The sequence below is a fragment of the Copidosoma floridanum genome, unplaced genomic scaffold (genome assembly GCF_036245765.1).
Source record: "Copidosoma floridanum isolate Cflo_tuat_1 unplaced genomic scaffold, Cflo_Japanese_pri ptg000019l, whole genome shotgun sequence".
Classification (NCBI taxonomy): domain Eukaryota; kingdom Metazoa; phylum Arthropoda; class Insecta; order Hymenoptera; family Encyrtidae; genus Copidosoma; species Copidosoma floridanum.
Window position 1 is genome coordinate 451,230 of NW_028321896.1, and position 17,317 is coordinate 468,546.

Genomic DNA, 17,317 nt, shown 5'->3' on the forward strand with positions numbered 1-17,317 from the left:
AAAAGACAAACTAGTTTTCGATACATCCAAGGCTAAAAAATAAATAAAAAAATTTTAATTTTCCAATCAATGGAAAACAGTTTGTAACTGATATTAGTTAGTGTAGTGTTGTATTGTAATTACTTCATTGTTTAAAAAGCATGTCTAAAGGGCAGTTAAGTGCCCGTGAATTTTTAAAATAAATAAATTCAAAAATATAGGATTCAAAATTGAGTGAAGAGGTAAACTTGAGTAAATCGTTAAAAAATTATTCTAATATTGGAAAAAAATATGCATACTGACATACGCATCATCTCCCAAGTTGAGATAGAAATATCATAAAATTGTTAAGTATGTGTTAAGTATGTATATTTAAAAATGTACTCACAAATTTAGTTTGGCGCCAAATCGCTTCATGACCAGTTTACATGAAAATAAAGTGCTAGCCGGCAACAAAATCTTACATGTGAACCGCCCTAAGGCCACAAACATAACCTGTGTGAATTACAGTTTACCTCAATCCTCATGTGGTGACAACATGCATGTTGATTTTTGTATTTATTACTGTTAATTAATATATTACAAAATGCAAGTTTCAGAAGTAAATGATGTGAAAATTTATAATTTAAGTGCTGGAAAAAGTCTACCTGAGGTTAGTAACTTTAATCAATTGTTTAACTCTGCACAATGTTTTTAAATGAATTAATGAAATGTCCCCAAGTACAAATGTAACATAAAAATTTATTTTTATTTTACAGTGGCTTTCTGAAAGAAAAAGAAGGAACCTGGCAAAGAAGGATGTCAGTAAGTAGAAACTTTTTTAAGAATTTTATAAAAATGTCACTTTATCACACATAATCAAATTATTTGGTATGATGATTTTTATTCAAAAATTCACACTTTTTCTCTTGTTTCCAGATATTAGAAGACGTATTGAGCTCATTCAAGACTTTGATATGCCTGCTGTCAGCACATCAGTTAGAGTGTCAAAGGATGGACAGTATATTTTTGCCACAGGAATTTACAAACCCAGACTCAAATGTTTTGATGTCAATCACTTATCTTTGAAATTTGAAAGATGTTTTGACTCGGAAGTTGTTACATTTGAAGTGTTGTCCGATGACTACAGCAAAGTGAATAACTACATTGTTTTCTTATTTTAGTACAATTGAATACATTTTTACTAATCATACTTCCAAACTTGCAGATAGTGTTCTTGCAATGTGACAGATACATAGAAATTCATTCAGCACCTGGAAAATACTACAGGTTAAGGATACCAAGATTTGGTAGAGATTTACAGTATCACTATCCATCATGTGATTTATTTGTTGTTGGAACTAGGTAAGATAAATTACTATAAATATATCTTTTCGAAACAAAAGCTAATTAATTGAAATTATGTTGCAGTAATGAAATATACAGATTAAATTTGGAAAGAGGACAGTTTCTACAACCGTTTATTTCTGACAGCTCAGCCATAAATAAATGTACCATAAATCCTGTGCATAGTTTGTTATTTGTTGGAACTAATGAAGGAAAAGTTGAAGCATGGGATCCCCGTGTTAAAAACAAAGTAGGAATCCTCGATTGTGGCTTTAGTTGTATCAAACATGAAACTAAGTAAGAAGTGCTTAAAAAAGTTTTTCATTTTTTTATTGTTTTACCAAAAGTATTCTAATGTTTTTAATCTAGCATGAATACAGTACCATCGGTCACAGCTCTGAAGAGTCAGGGAGCTCTAACGTTGGGTGTTGGAACAGCTACCGGTCAAGTATTATTGTACGACATAAGGTCAAACAGTCCATTTACGGTAAAAGATCATAATAAAAATTTACCTATCAGAAACATTGAGTTTCATAAAAGTATGGATTTGGTGTATTCAATGGACAGTGAAAATGTCAAAATCTGGGAAAAAGATACGGTAAGAGCTCTTTTTTTTTTTTTTTACATTTATGTTCACTTAATACCTATTTTATTTAATTTCAGGGAAAAATGTATACATTTATCGAAGCAGCTGAGGCGCAGTCGGCTTTCAACGATTTGTGTATCGTACCAAATACTGGTCTAATGTTCATAGCCAACGAAAGCCCAAAAATACAATCGTATTACATTCCCAGTCTTGGGCCAGCCCCCAAATGGTGTGGTTTTCTTGATAATCTCACGGAAGAGCTCGAAGAACTGGACTACGATAACCTGTACGACGATTACAAATTTGTGACCGAAAAGGAGCTAGAGGAACTTGACTTGGCGCATTTGAAGGGCACCAATTTATTGCGAGCCTACATGCACGGCCACTTTATAGACATCAGATTGTACAGAAAAGCCAAGAGCGTCTCGCAACCATTTTCGTATGAAGAGTACAGAAAGAAGAAGATTCAAGAAAAGATTCAAGAAGAGCGCCCCAAGCGTGTGCAAGTACGAAAATTACCGGCTGTTAACAAGGAATTGGCACTCAAATACATAGAGACCGAGATGGATATGGATCCAAAGAAAAAGAAGAACGCCCCGAGCAACGTAATGAAAGACGAGCGATTCAAAGCTCTGTTTGAAAATCCGGACTTCCAAGTCGACACCAAATCTCAAGAGTATGCTCTACTCCATCCTGTTCTTTCTCATTTGGATAAATCCAGAAAACGTCGCGTACAAGAAGTTGAAGACCAAACCAATGAAGCCGCTGATGACGGTACGTTATTTATATTCAACATTGATATGTTGTTAAAGAATCGATTGAGTATTTTTTATTTCGTATTATTTGAATTATTTTAAAGACGAAAAGAGTCTGGGCTCTGATGCTGAAGACTACATTGACACTTCCGACGATGAAAAACCGTGGGTGAAAGATATCAAGAAGCAATACAAGCTGATTAAGGACACTGAAAGGGAAGCCGCAGACGAAGAAAGGAGAAAGGAGGCGGAACTGGAAGAGGAAAAAGCCCTGAATTTCCCGAAAAAACAGCCCAAATTCTACGAATTAAAGGATGATTATACAATCAACAGATCAAATTTCATAAGGAAACGAGCAAAGTGAGTAGTGATCCGTTAATGTATTGGCACTCGGGAGATGACACTCGTTTGCGTAATTAATTGTTTAAAAATAACGAAGTGTTGAAATTAATAAATTCATTAAATGGCATGTCGTTGCGTTTTTAGGATGAGTCTCGGTGACAGAGTGGAATTGGAAGAGTCGCACAGGAGCACGGTGAAAGGAACGAAAGGAAACAAGGAGATGACGTTCAAAATTCCAAAGGTAAATGACACTAACGGCGATTGCGTCAGATGCGTACTTGATTCGTATTAATAAACGTGATTCAATATTTTCCTTGTAGAAAAACTTCAACAGAAGCAAAACAATCAACAGACAAGAGATGAGACATCAGTTGAGACCAGCAGGGAGCATAGGAAGAGGAAAAAAATCGAAATATTGAATGGGAAAACAGTAGTTTCAAAGGAAATAAATCTCTGTACAGTTGTAAATAAATTATATTTCTACCCAACAAAGTGAATTCCTTGGTAGTCTGTAAAACTTATAATTAACCTAACTCGAGCGTAATTTATAAAAGATTCGCTTGACGCGTGTTATCGCACGAAAGGTGAAATGTCACTGATATACGCGCTCGGCCATAAGCCAACAGCTTTGACTGTCTTGTCAGTCAAAAGATACACATACCTACTCGTGGACGCGTGATTTTTCGTATACGCCTCGCAATCATGACTTGATTCTTGGAAAAAATGCCTTGAGTTGGTGACAGTTGTGCGATTATGAGCGATTCACGGTGAAACAAGTTTCGAAAAATTTCCTCTTGCCGAACCTACATGGTCTCACTAAGCAGAGTTTTCTCGCAATGAAGGTAAGTCCCGGTGTTTACCGCGACGTAGTGTTTTTCCTATCAATCGGTCGAAGATTATATTGTTATACATGTGTCGTATTTTGATCCGATAATCTCGTAATTTTGGGCTCGAGCAACAACTAATATACATGGTAAACAATTAACGAAACCCACCACATTTTAGTATCAATATTTATCACTTGAGGTCGAAATAACTTTTGTTGTTCCACATATTAAAAAAACGGCCGTCAATGCAGGTATGTATAAAAGTGATAAAAAAAAAAAAACTACAAAGTGCCTCCTCCGTTAATTCTCTGTCTCAGGTGAACCCGACAAGCGCCATCGAATCAGCCTCTACGTCGCAGCCGGTCCAGGATGCAGAGCAGGGCCCATCCTCGACACCGTCGCTCCTATCCGATCTCCATAGCAACGAAGCAAGTCCAACAATATATTATTTATTAAGATATTTCATGCATTTACAAACTTACATTTCTAAACGGAAAAAAGTAAGTATTTATACATATATATATACGTTTGCACCCGCAGATCGGCGAGATAACCGAGATGCCGGATTACGAGAACTTGTGCACGTCCGCGGTGCTGCACTACTGCAAGCACAAAATACTGAAGCCCTACCTGGGCCTACTGAGCGTCATGGGCCTGAGGCCCAACACCGAGGTAATCGAGCGCTCGGCCTGCCTCAACTGCCTGATCCACTACCACACCTTCCAGGTCGTCATTTTCATGTGCATCGGCTACGTCCTGCAGTTCTTGGCCTGCTACAGGTATCATACATTATAATATACCCATGTAAACAATATGTACCCTAAAACATGTGTGTATCTAATTATGTACATGCAGGAGGGACCGAGGCTTTTGCTACAAGGCACCGCTGATCCAGACCGAGTGGCTGTCATCGAGTACTCGAGGAGGCGACGACTACGACAAGCTGTGCTACGGTAGCCCGGCGTTCGCTTACTTCGTCCCGAGTAGCCTGCACCTGATCGCCTACCTGTACACGGTCTACCTGTTCCGGGTCAAGGACAACGAGCAGCTGCAGAACCTCATGGAACGGGCCTTCCTGCTCTCCTTCAATCCGGCCAACCGAGGGGGTCAGAAGCGCCTGGTCAGGACCCTGGGCCTCTTTATCGGTCTGGGCTTGGTGTGGCTCCTTTTGGCCCTGGCTGCCGTCAGTCTGATGACCGCGAGGGAGGCCGTGTCCTTTCGGTGGCTTGAAAAGAGGTGATTTGTACACACCATCTATCGACCGACGAGCTATAAGAGATATGAAAAACGATGGCTTGTTGCATTGACATGTTGTTGTTGACACCTTCCAGGTTTCCCGAGGCCAAGACGGGGCTCCAGGTGCTCCTGGTCCTGTGCACGTTGTGGCACGACATGGTCCAAAGCACCATCATAACGAGCTACTGCCTGCAGGGCCAGCTGTTGATATCGCACTTGAATTTCTTGAAGATCAAACTGTTGCAGCACTCCATGTCCGGGCTCGAGTGGATGAAGGTGTGTGTACAATTCTCATGTCATATACATTATGTGTGCACATATACTTACTGATCGTAATTATTATTATCATCATTGGTAAAAAAATAATTTTGAAAAAAAAAAAAAAAAAAACGTGTGTATGTGATTTGTTTTCTTTTTTTCTTTTTTTCTTTTTGGCTTTTTTTTTGTCTCTCTCGTACAGGAGATAAGCGAATTTAGAAAACTTTTGAAATACTTCAATGATCAGTACGCCCCGGCTGTTTGCATTTACACGATCGTTAATATATCTTACGCCCTGTCAGGCTTGGTGTGGCTGATCAAGTTAGGCGAGGACAATCGCAAGATGGACCTGCTGGGCTACACTAACGGTGTCAACGTTTGCCTCTGGATCTGGATATCCGTAGCTCCGTTTGTTCAAGTACATTTTTCTCATTTCATTTGTCATACGAATAATATATTTATACACGTGTATATCCCAGGATGAAATAATTTTATTCGACTAATTGGTCATAACTACTATAAATAATATAAGATCTAAATAAATTAAAAAATAATTATAACCATTTTTATACAAAGTTTAGATTTGAGACAATTAATAAAACAATTACTTGTCGCAACTTATTATTAGCTGTTATTTTTATTTATTTTTTTTTTTTTTTATTAGTTTTTAATAAATTTTAAAAGTCAAGTATCAGATAGTGATAATTAACGGTAAAAATTGAACGACTTGTCTCAAATCTGGACATTTACGATTCTTATAATCAGAGTAATTGTTTTTTTTTTTTTTTTATTTGTTAAAATATATAATTTTCGCTTGGGATGTATACATGCACACCGATCAAAATATAAAAAAACAACAAGTAATTTTGGTGAATTACTAGGCAGCTCGATTGACCACCACCTGCTCGATGATGCAGAGCATCGGGCACGAGGTACGCGTGAGGCCGTACGTTTATCAGAGCACCCCCGGCGAGGACTTGGACACGCTGCTCCTGTACACGTCGTCGCTGAAAATGTGCGCGAGGCTCTACAGGGTGCCCATAACAGGCCGATACCTATGCTTGTTCGTCGCTGCCGGCAGTGTCAGTACTCTTACACTGGGACTGTGTCAATTTTTCTCCTAGTTGATTATATTGCGTTTGTATGCACGAGTTTTATTTCGTTATCGCGAATTATTGTTGTACGTAAATTAGTACAAGCGCGTTTCAAATTAAAAATGCCCCTCCTAGATATAATGGTGATAATAACATATTATATTGTGGTGTAGTATACATATCGTGCGTATGCATACAAGAGTCTGATGTGAGTTATATTTACTAAAAACTCAATTGTTTCTTCGTAACTTCTTTGCAAAAAAAGTTAATTCTTTATAATGTGTATTCATTGATTGTTTGTAAAAAATAAAAATGAATATGTAACATACATACATTCGAAAAAAAACAAAATAATATTTACGAAACCACTGTAGCGTAGGCTGAAATGGAAACCCGAGAGATGTTTTTTTTCGAATCAGGGCGTCTAATATTAGTAAAATAAAACTTTATCTCCATTGTTTATCTTTTTTAATCTTCATCTTGATACCTTAAAAGCAGGTGGCGAGCAATGCGGCAGAACGAGTGTGATAGTTGAGGTAAACTGCCAGGGAACAACGATGATGGCTCAAAATACGGTTTTTTAAACGTCGATCATGAGTGACGAAGCTAAATAAAAGTTTTAAACTGCAATTAAGTTACGTGAAACGTAAACTTTGCCGTTTGGTCTAAGGAGCAAAATGAAGACAAAAATTAAGCAAATTTGGTGCGCTACTGGGATCGTCAAACCGGATCGGTACAGGAAAAGCCATGGGCCATGGGATGCAAAACGTTCGTTTCAGTACTACATAAAGAGATTCTTTCGGAAGGATACAGATTTATTATTACCGTCTCGGGTTTATGGAAACCTTTACTTATGCACACAAAAATTAAAACTACGCCATTTTTATCGTTTACACGCATGTATAACGATTTTTAGTAAAAAAATTTTTATTGCGTGAAACAAATGCCAACATTATTAATAATTATAGTACCGTCTTAAAATCAAAGGTAAATAAATAAACTTCGCCGGACACTTAATGGAGTATTGTACAAAGTTTTGAAATCGGCACATCCTATTACGAACAAAAAAAAATCGGTTCGTTAAAAAGATCAGCTACTATCTGGAAATGATTGCTTTTGTTATATTATATCTTTGACACAATAATAACATTTTTGATGCCCTCCACCTCACTTTTGCTCCGAATATCGGTAATGTTAAATGATAGCAGCAAATTCAAACGTCATCAACTTAAATTCAAGCTTTTAAGCCCCTTAACCCTTTACCCCAAGTACTTCGACCCCCATAACCCTGTACTCTTCAGCCCTTAAACCAAATGACCCGGAAATGAAAAAAAGAGAGGAATTTGGTTTGGGAAAACGCAAATAATGAAGCAGGACTTTGGTTTTAAATAGAAATGTAAAAATAAAAACAAAAAATATGTAAGCACCAGCAAGTCATCCACGTCCTACTTACCTCAACTTACCTGTATTATAGGTACGGATTGGTGAGCTACTACAAACGTAGCAAACTATTCAAACCGAGTCCAACCAAGTGGATGACTGTAATTAAAAAAATTACTACTAAGTAATGCCATATGGTCGATTTTATTAAACCATATGAATATCTCTATTTTTAGAGGTCGACTTTTAAGTAAAAAATGAATTGTAAACTTGCCGCAAACAGCACAAATTACGTCAACTTTTTGTTATCTATCTGTAAAATTAGTTGCGGCTGGTTTGTAATTATCAAAGTGACTTTGCTGTAAATAGCAATAGTTATTTGGATCAGCGCCATCTAGCGGTCTTTATTTTTTGGCCAAAAGTGGCTCCTAAAATTCTCAATCAAAGCATTCAGAATTAGAGCCATTTAGTCAATTATAAACCAGCCGCAACTCATGATGAAGCTATAAAATGAAAAAATAACGATACATGTGTTTTAGGCGGCAAGTTAACAAACTATTTTCTACAAAAAAATTAACCTCCTATGTGTTTGTACTTTTGAAGATAAATTTTCAAGCATAAGATAAATTGTTAACTTGCCGCCTAAAACACACATATTGTTATTTTTTCATTTTATAGCTTCATCATAAGTTGCGGCTGGTTTATAATTGACTAAATGGCTCTAATCCTGAATGCTCTGTTTCAGAATTTTAGAGGCCACTTTTGACCAAAATTAAAGACCGCTAGATGGCGCTGATCCAAATAAGTATTACTTCTTATATTAGAGCCATTTAATCAATTATAAACCAGCCGCAACGAATTTTGTAGATAGATATTAAAAAGTTAACATTTTTTGTGCTACTTGCGGCAAGTTTACAATATGTCTTTTACCTGTAAATAGACCCTGAAAAGTATAAATATTCCACTTATCTTATACGGCTTATAAAATCCACCATATTTACAAAATTAAAATACTTTAGACCTTTTATCATTAACTCGCAGAAACACAGCCCTTTAACTTTCTAGTTTAAATAAACAGCTAACTTATATAATATGTACATGCCAAGATTTGTGTTACAGAAATCTTGAACAATGATTAAATAGATACGTAAAGTAATAAGTCCAAAAGAGACAACTAAAGAAAAAAAGTTTAAAAAAGAAGTTCAGTTACACAGGAAGAGTCTCCTAAAAATAGAGCATTGTACCTCACTTAATTTAAATTGCTTTACAATTTATCTTTTACCTAAAAATCGACCTCCAAAACTATCAATATTCTACTTATCTTATATGGCTCATAAAATCGACAATAGTTATAAAATTACAATACTCTTGACCTTTTACCATTAACTAATGAAAAAACAGCCCTTCAACTTTAGATTTCCAATAAACAGTTAACTTATATAATATGTACATAACAAAATTTGTGTTACAGAAATCGTAAATCACGATCAAATATACACGTAAATTAATCAGTCGAAAAGAGACAACTAAAGAAAAAAGGTCTTAAAAAGAAGCAGCCACACGAAGAGTCTCTTAGGAATGGAGCATCAGATCTCACTAATTGAAAAATACATTTATTACAGAGATGTAAATTTTAAGTGTTATAAGTAAACAAAGAACCCAACCTTCTCTGATCAAGTGAGATCCAATGCTCCATTCTTATATGAGACTTTTCGTGTGACTGTGCTTCTTTTTCAGGCCTTTTTTCGTCGGTTGCCTCTTTAATGGACTGATTAATTTGTGCTTACGTTAGTTAATGGTAAAAGGTCAAGAGTATTGTAATTTTGTAAATATTGTCGATTTTATGAGCCATATAAGATATGTAGAATATTTATGTAGAAACTTGCCGCAAGTAGCATTAAAAATGTCAACTATTTATCGTCTATTTATAAGATTATTTGCGGCTGGTTTATAGTTAATAAAGTGACTTTAGTGTAAGTAGCAATAATTATTTTGGATCAGCGCCATCTAGCGGTCTTTATTTTTTGGTCAAAAGTGGCTCCTAAAATTCTCAATCAGAGCACTCAGGATTAGAGCCATTTAGTCAATTACAAACCAGCCGCAACTCATGATAGAGCTATAAAATAAAAAAATAACGATACATGTGTTTAAGGCGGCAAGTTAACAATCGATTTTCTACCAAAAAATTGACCTCCTATGTGTTTGTACTTTTGAAGATAAATTTTAAAGCATAAGACATATTGTTAACTTGCCGCCTAAAACACACGTATCGTTATTTTTTCATTTTATAGCTTTATCATGAGTTGCGGCTGGTTTGTAATTGACTAAATGGCTCTAATCCTGAATGCTCTGATTGAGAATTTTAGGAGCCACTTTTGGCCAAAAAATAAAGACCGCTAGATGGCGCTGATCCAAAATAATTATTGCTACTTACAGTAAAGTCACTTTATTAGTTATAAACCAGCCGCAAATAAACTAATAAATAGATAATAAAAAGTTAACATTTTTCGTGCTACTTGCGGCAAGTTTACAATATGTCTTTTACCTGTAAATGGACCCTGAAAAGTATAAATATTCCACTTATCTTATACGGCTTATAAAATCTACCATATTTACAAAATTAAAATACTTTAGACCTTTTATCATTAACTCGCAGAAACACAGCCCTTTAACTTTCTAGTTTAAATAAACAGCTAACTTATATAATATGTACATGCCAAGATTTGTGTTACAGAAATCTTGAACAATGATTAAATAGATACGTAAAGTAATAAGTCCAAAAGAGACAAATAAAGAAAAAAAGTTGAAAAAGAAGTTCAGTTACACAGGAAGAGTCTCCTAAAAATGGAGCATTGGATCTCACTTAATTTAAATTGCTTTACAATTTATCTTTTACCTAAAAATCGACCTCCAAAACTATCAATATTCTACTTATCTTATATGGCTCATAAAATCGACAATAGTTATAAAATTACAATACTCTTGACCTTTTACCATTAACTAATGAAAAAACAGCCCTTCAACTTTAGATTTCCAATAAACAGTTAACTTATATGATATGTACATAACAAAATTTGTGTTACAGAAATCGTAAATCACGATCAAATATACACGTAAATTAATCAGTCGAAAAGGGACAACTGAAGAAAAAAGGTCTTAAAAAGAAGCAGCCACACGCAGTGCTCTCAAATGTGACTGGCAAACTTGCGGGAAATTCAAATTGGCTATATGGAGCAAGACGCAAAACCCCAGATAACTCGACAACATTTCCTTCACCATAACTTGATAAATTAATCCTAAGCTATTTAACCCAATAACCCAACGCGCCTAAAAGCAGTATCACAAGCTTTATTAATTAATAAAATACATTAAACAATAACGCAAGCGCCAATCCCCGCACAACCCGGGGCGCTTACTAGCCGCTTTGTTTATTAATTGAATAAATAAAATAACACAAGCGCCAATCCCCACAGAACCCGGAGCACTTACTGGCCGCTTTGATAATTAAAATGATAAATAAAATAACACAAGCGCTAATCCCCACACAACTCGGAGCACTTACTGGCCGCTTTGTATTTAATTGAATAAATAAAATAACACAAGCGCCAATCCCCACACAACCCGGGGCGCTTACTGGCCGCTTTGTTTATTAATTGAATAAATAAAATAACACAAGCGCCAATCACCACATAACCCGGGGCGCTTACTGGCCGCTTTGTTTATTAATTGAATAAATAAAATAACACAAGCGCCAATCCCCACACAACCCGGAGCACTTACTGGCCGCTTTGATAATTAAAATGATAAATAAAATAACACAAGCGCTAATCCCCACACAACTCGGAGCACTTACTGGCCGCTTTGTTTTTTAATTGAATAAATAAAATAACACAAGCGCTAATCACCACACAACCCGGGGCGCTTACTGGCCGCTTTGTTTATTAATTGAATAAATAAAATAACACAAGCGCCAATCACCACACAACCCGGAGCACTTACTGGCCGCTTTGATAATTAAAATGATAAATAAAATAACACAAGCGCTAATCCCCACACAACTCGGAGCACTTACTGGCCGCTTTGTTTTTTAATTGAATAAATAAAATAACACAAGCGCTAATCACCACACAACCCGGGGCGCTTACTGGCCGCTTTGTTTATTAATTGAATAAATAAAATAACACAAGCGCTAATCACCACACAACCCGGGGCGCTTACTGGCCGCTTTGTTTATTAATTGAATAAATAAAATAACACAAGCGCCAATCCCCACACAACCCGGGGCGCTTACTGGCCGCTTTGTTTATTAATTAAATAAATAAAATAACACAAGCGCCAATCCCCGCAAAACCCGGGGCGCTTACTGGCCATGGATTCCATCGGTGTACTCACATGTGCATATATATATATATATATATATATATATATATATATATATACACACATCGCTTTTAACTTAAACGTTGTAGCCATGGGATTATATAGTGACTTGCTTTTGACGATTTCAGAGTCAGTTCGCCTCGCGGTCCAGCCAAGCGCGGATCGTTTAACCGTCGCGTATAAGTACTCTTTTATACGTACTCTCCGCTCTTCGATCGTTACATCTGTGTATACACTTACCTTGCCGATTTTTCATTCAAATCAGTCGTCGGCTTCAAGTGAGCTTCCGAACCTTTTTTTTCCTGGGTACATACTTGATCAATCTTGTTTGCCTCGCGGAAAACGATAATTCGCTTTTTCCATTGCGAGCCTTCAAAATATAAATTATTGATCTCTCAATTTTCAAAACCGATATTTTAAACCGATATTTTAAACCGATAAACGATACAACTTTCTTTTCTCCGCTTTTTGAAAAGGTCTACAGCTAGCAAAATGAAGCTAATGCAGACTACAGTTCTGCTGGTCGCGCTGTGTGCCACTTCGGCGGTGGCGATGCTGCCCATGGGCAAGCAACGTATTTTACGGCTCGAAGGTACTCAGTGGAGGTAAGTGCCCTTGTTGTTGTTTTTATTTTCCCCAACACTATACATTCAACTATTGAGTAAATAAGGAAATTAATTTTTTTTCACGAAAATTCAGCTATTGAAACTCGTGCGATTGAAATCTTCGCTCAAACGATAATTGATATAGATCGGTTAAATAATTACTTATTTTTCGCGGTTATTATTTTTGATGTTCTGTTGATGCGCAAAAGACCCAACCAATCGGGTGCTCGAGGTAATTGTCCATCATTTTAATTATTACGCAATAATAGGTGTGCACTGTATATATAAGCAAGTGGAGCGAAGAATTTTTATGATACCCCTTATTCAATCGCGTATGTTGACGATGGAACGAGCCGGAAGCAGGAATCACCAGGAGAAAAAATTAAAAACACACAAATTGATTTACAAAGGAAATATATTCATTTGTTTAGTACAAAGCCTTGCAGGCGCCATACGCACCTTATTCGCTCGCAGCCCGAGAACATCTGCCGCTCGCCACAGCGAGCGAGCGTCGCGCCCCTTGCGCCGCCGCGCTCGTTCCTCCCCTCCGTTCTACCGCAGTTCCATACCCCGCATTTCGCCTGTTTCACGCGAGCTTCGACGTTAGGGCACTGTACGTCGATAGTGAAGGAGCAAACCGCCAAATTCAAAAACTGTACCAATTGATATCAAAGGAAACATCACGGCTTAATTCTTCGTGTCATCGAGACTACTTTTCAGCCTGAACGGCCCCAGACCTGCATCTGTGCACGCTAGTTTCGACCTTCAGTACAACCGGAACTTCTCGCTCCTATCGAGGTCTGTGATAACAAACGGTGGCTTGACGGCCGCGAGCTTCTCGCGCCTAAACAAGTCGCCTCGATGACTCCACAAAGAAGGCAAATCGACACCCCCGTCGTATATTCACTGTTTGCTCCTCCCCACCCGACCGCATTCAATCATTGCATCATACGTTAGCCAAATTACATGTGTTTTATCTCTGAGGTACACAGTAACGTTGCCCCTTCAAACTCGCAACCTTTAAATGCCTATTTTCGTCTGTTACAGCGTACTTGGCAGAGTAAGTCTCAAAGTTACAGGAAACGATTATTCGCCGCGTATGCGAACAAAGACTGGAGGTTTTTTTTACACGTAGCAATTCAGAAATACTAGTGGGAGAAGCTTTAAATCGATTTTATCATTATACCTTGTGTTTTTCCGGCAACTCTAAATTTTATTTTATTTAATTTTTTACATCTGTTCATTGGAACAGTCGTTAAAAAATTTTCTTTGATGTATACTATAGCATTAACTGATAAAATAAAAACAATCTTACGAGTAAAGTGTATCCCTATACGCGTAGAAGAGCGAAGATAATATTTAAAGATCGAAAATAAAATAAAAAAACCCGCAAGCCGATTCGTTTTTGAGATATTTCAACGACGAAGTAATATTATTTGTATAAATATATGGGCCTCTGACGTATTATCATTCTATGGCGAAGGTCAACTGGTTTCAAACTATACTTGTGTACACCCATACAAGGTTCATTTTTTGCACGTGGAGGTATACATTTGATACAGGTTTTTACTCGATGACTTAAATTTATTTATGAAGTGCACCGATTGTTATACCTCCGATTTATTTATCAACCTTGAATCAATGAGAAACAATTTTCCAAGACTTGGGACACACTAAGTATTTCGTTGCGCTAATCCCGGAAAAAGGGAAATTTTTTTTCGACGATCATAGAAATGGTTTGAAATCTCTTGGCCGGTTATAAGGAAAAAATATTTTTCTCTTAAAATAAATTTAAAAAATTGTTGCTATTTTAAAATTGGAAAATGCGGTAATTACGCAGAAGTGGTGCTCCACCCCAATTTGAATCTTTAAATTTTTTTATGGTTTCGAGCCATTTTCTAATAATTATAAGGTGGGGAAAGACGTTTTTTACCATTTTTTACCATTTTTACGAAAGTGAAATTTTTTTCTGTAATTGAAGCGAAATATGTCGTGGGTTGGGAACAAAAATTGCAAAGAAAAAAAAATGAACATACATGGTTTTCAACAAACACACAGCAACCAGTTGTGATAGCCACACATGCGGCCAGCACGCCAGGTGTACGATGAGCGAGGGCCGGCCGGTTTGTTCGTGTTTGAATCTGTACGATGGCGATCCTCTTACGAGGTGCGAGCGTGTCGAATGCATCAGTAAGTATTTATTATTATTATAATCATCATCATCATCATCAGCCACAATGTCAGTTTTTACGTTTCGTATACCTGCAACATACTTAATTGGCAATGCCTAATCTATCATCGAGCACTTACGTCACCATAAAAAGGTGTGCGCGTGTATATATATTTACGGAAATATAGTACATACAAGTGGAGTATCAAGCTCACTTGTATATACCATAATTGCATGGCAAACGATTATATTATTACGCACGGCGAATGCGCAAGGTCACGTAGCCCCTTTTTTTGGTTCCTCATCGAGCCTTATTTCGTAATCTTTTCATCACACATTTCTGGATCGCGTTATTGACTAGTTCTCACAATTTATTTTATTTTTTTTATCTTCTTCTATTACGATTCGAACAACTACTATACCGATTAACTCGTTTCTTTTCTGAAAATAAAATAAATGCGAGTTAAAAAGAAAAATAGTGCAATCCAATAAAGGGTGTGCATGGTCACTTTGATCAACAATCATTAACCGAGCGCGTATATGTTTTTTAAATTACCAATACTAAAATATAATTTAAAAATTTTTAACGGGAATCAATGGGGATTAAAAATCCTGCAAATAAAAGAAATAATATATCTGTTTTGTCCCCGAAATTGCAGTAAACGAGGATTGCATTGGAAGCCGCACCTGCAGTGGGAACCGATGCATCGATCCGTGTACCTACGCCTGCGGCACAAACGCGCTCTGCCAGACGGTCAACCACATACCGGTGTGCAACTGTCCTCCAGGTCACACGGGCAATCCTCTGCACAATTGCGTTTACGACCCTGGCAAGTACATTTTTTCTTTTTTTTTTCTTTTTTTCTCAATGTTATGAACAACTACATACATTTACTCCCTGGCGTAAAAGTAAATTTCATGATGATATCCCAAACAGAGGCGCCGTGCAAGAGCCCAAATCCTTGTGGGGCCAACACCAAGTGCGAAGTCAAGAACGGCGTGGCGGTGTGCTCTTGTTTGTCGGGATACCGAGGGCGTCCTCTCGAAGGCTGCCGTCACGAGTGCGAGTCCGACTTTGACTGTCCCCAGCACCAGCACTGCTCGAAGGACTTTCGCTGCGAGAGCCCGTGCGCCTCCGTATGCGCCGAGAGCGCCGAGTGCAACGTCATCAACCACCGAGCCAACTGCGCCTGTCCCAAGGTCATCATCATCATACACATCTTTTAAACCACATATACATTACATACGTAAAATACATAACCATTGAAATTTTTTTTCTCATTCTTGCAGAATTGGCTGGGTAACCCGCTCATATCCTGCCAGCCCGAGTGCACCCAGCACTCCGACTGTCCTGCCGGCAAGCCTGCCTGCCTCTATCAGAAATGCGTCGATCCTTGCGAGGGCACCTGCGGCACCAACGCCAATTGCGAGCTCCGCGACGTAACGCCCGTCTGCAGTTGTCCCAAGGACAAAACTGGCGACCCCTTCGTTTTCTGTCGGCCCTTCACCGATTGTATAATATATACATACATACGTGTATTAAATTAATATTAGCGCGTACATTATGCAAAATGCCCCCGATAACAACAATAACTCTTTGGGGCTACAATGTTCATTGACTTGCAGAGGACCTGTGCAGCGGGAATCCGTGCGGTGCCAACGTCGAGTGCCGACCGGGCCATGACAACACGGGTAAGAAGCGCCCGGTGTGCAGGTGTCCCCACGGCTATGTTGGAAACGCGCTAATCAGGTACACGTGTGTATATATATTGCATTGTATGCAATTTGATCTGATTTAAGTGATGTATGACATATTGTGTTATCAGTTGTAAGAGGGGCGAGTGCTTGTCCAACAACGAGTGCCCGGACAATCAGGCGTGCATCAACTTTGCCTGTCAGAACCCGTGCACGGGCCATGAGTGCGGTTTAAATGCCAATTGTACACCTAGAAGACACATTGCAGTGTGCCAGTAAGTATTATTTATCATACTAAAAGAAATACACGCCAAGTATCAAGGAGGTATAAAAAAAATACATTAAGAGTGATAAAATTTATGTAAATTATTCAATACGTGGGTATCGATGAATTGATAAAACAAAAAATTATCACTTACTTTTCAGGTGCGCCGAGGGTTACCGAGGGGACGCACTCTTCTCCTGCAATCCCATCGAGGGTGGCCGTGCAGCCAACTACTACAGTCGCTACGCGCGCTACTGATTCTTATTTTTATTCCGAGCAACTGTTTTTTTTTTTTTTTTTTTTTTTTTTTTTTTTTTTTTTTTTTTTATTTGGATATTAGGGTAGTTCCCACTATCTACTTATGTTGTACATAAATAACGTGTTCGATCCCTCCCTGTTTTCCACCTGTTGCAGTATTT

The 17,317-nt window shown here is 37.7% G+C and overlaps 2 protein-coding genes and 1 pseudogene across 2 annotated transcripts; all 3 read left to right on the forward strand.

Annotated features, from left to right (window-relative positions):
* The first annotated feature begins 504 nt into the window (after positions 1-504).
* On the forward strand, positions 505-3,467 carry l(2)34Fd (nucleolar protein 10 lethal (2) 34Fd). Its single transcript, XM_014350587.2, has 10 exons — positions 505-631; positions 738-783; positions 898-1,112; positions 1,187-1,323; positions 1,390-1,602; positions 1,675-1,903; positions 1,969-2,665; positions 2,751-3,006; positions 3,133-3,229; positions 3,309-3,467. Exons 1-10 carry the CDS (start codon positions 566-568, stop codon positions 3,405-3,407), a joined length of 2,055 nt encoding a protein of 684 aa, XP_014206073.2. The 5' UTR covers positions 505-565; the 3' UTR covers positions 3,408-3,467.
* Positions 3,468-3,824: 357 nt separating this feature from the next.
* LOC106637704 (Gustatory receptor-like Holozoa) lies at positions 3,825-6,858 on the forward strand. The gene is made up of 7 exons (XM_089593566.1): positions 3,825-3,830; positions 4,067-4,243; positions 4,356-4,594; positions 4,671-5,051; positions 5,147-5,327; positions 5,512-5,727; positions 6,191-6,858. Exons 1-7 carry the CDS (start codon positions 3,825-3,827, stop codon positions 6,431-6,433), a joined length of 1,443 nt encoding a protein of 480 aa, XP_089449692.1. The 3' UTR covers positions 6,434-6,858.
* Positions 6,859-12,655: 5,797 nt separating this feature from the next.
* On the forward strand, positions 12,656-17,156 carry LOC149374471 (uncharacterized; annotated as a pseudogene).
* Positions 17,157-17,317: the final 161 nt, after the last annotated feature.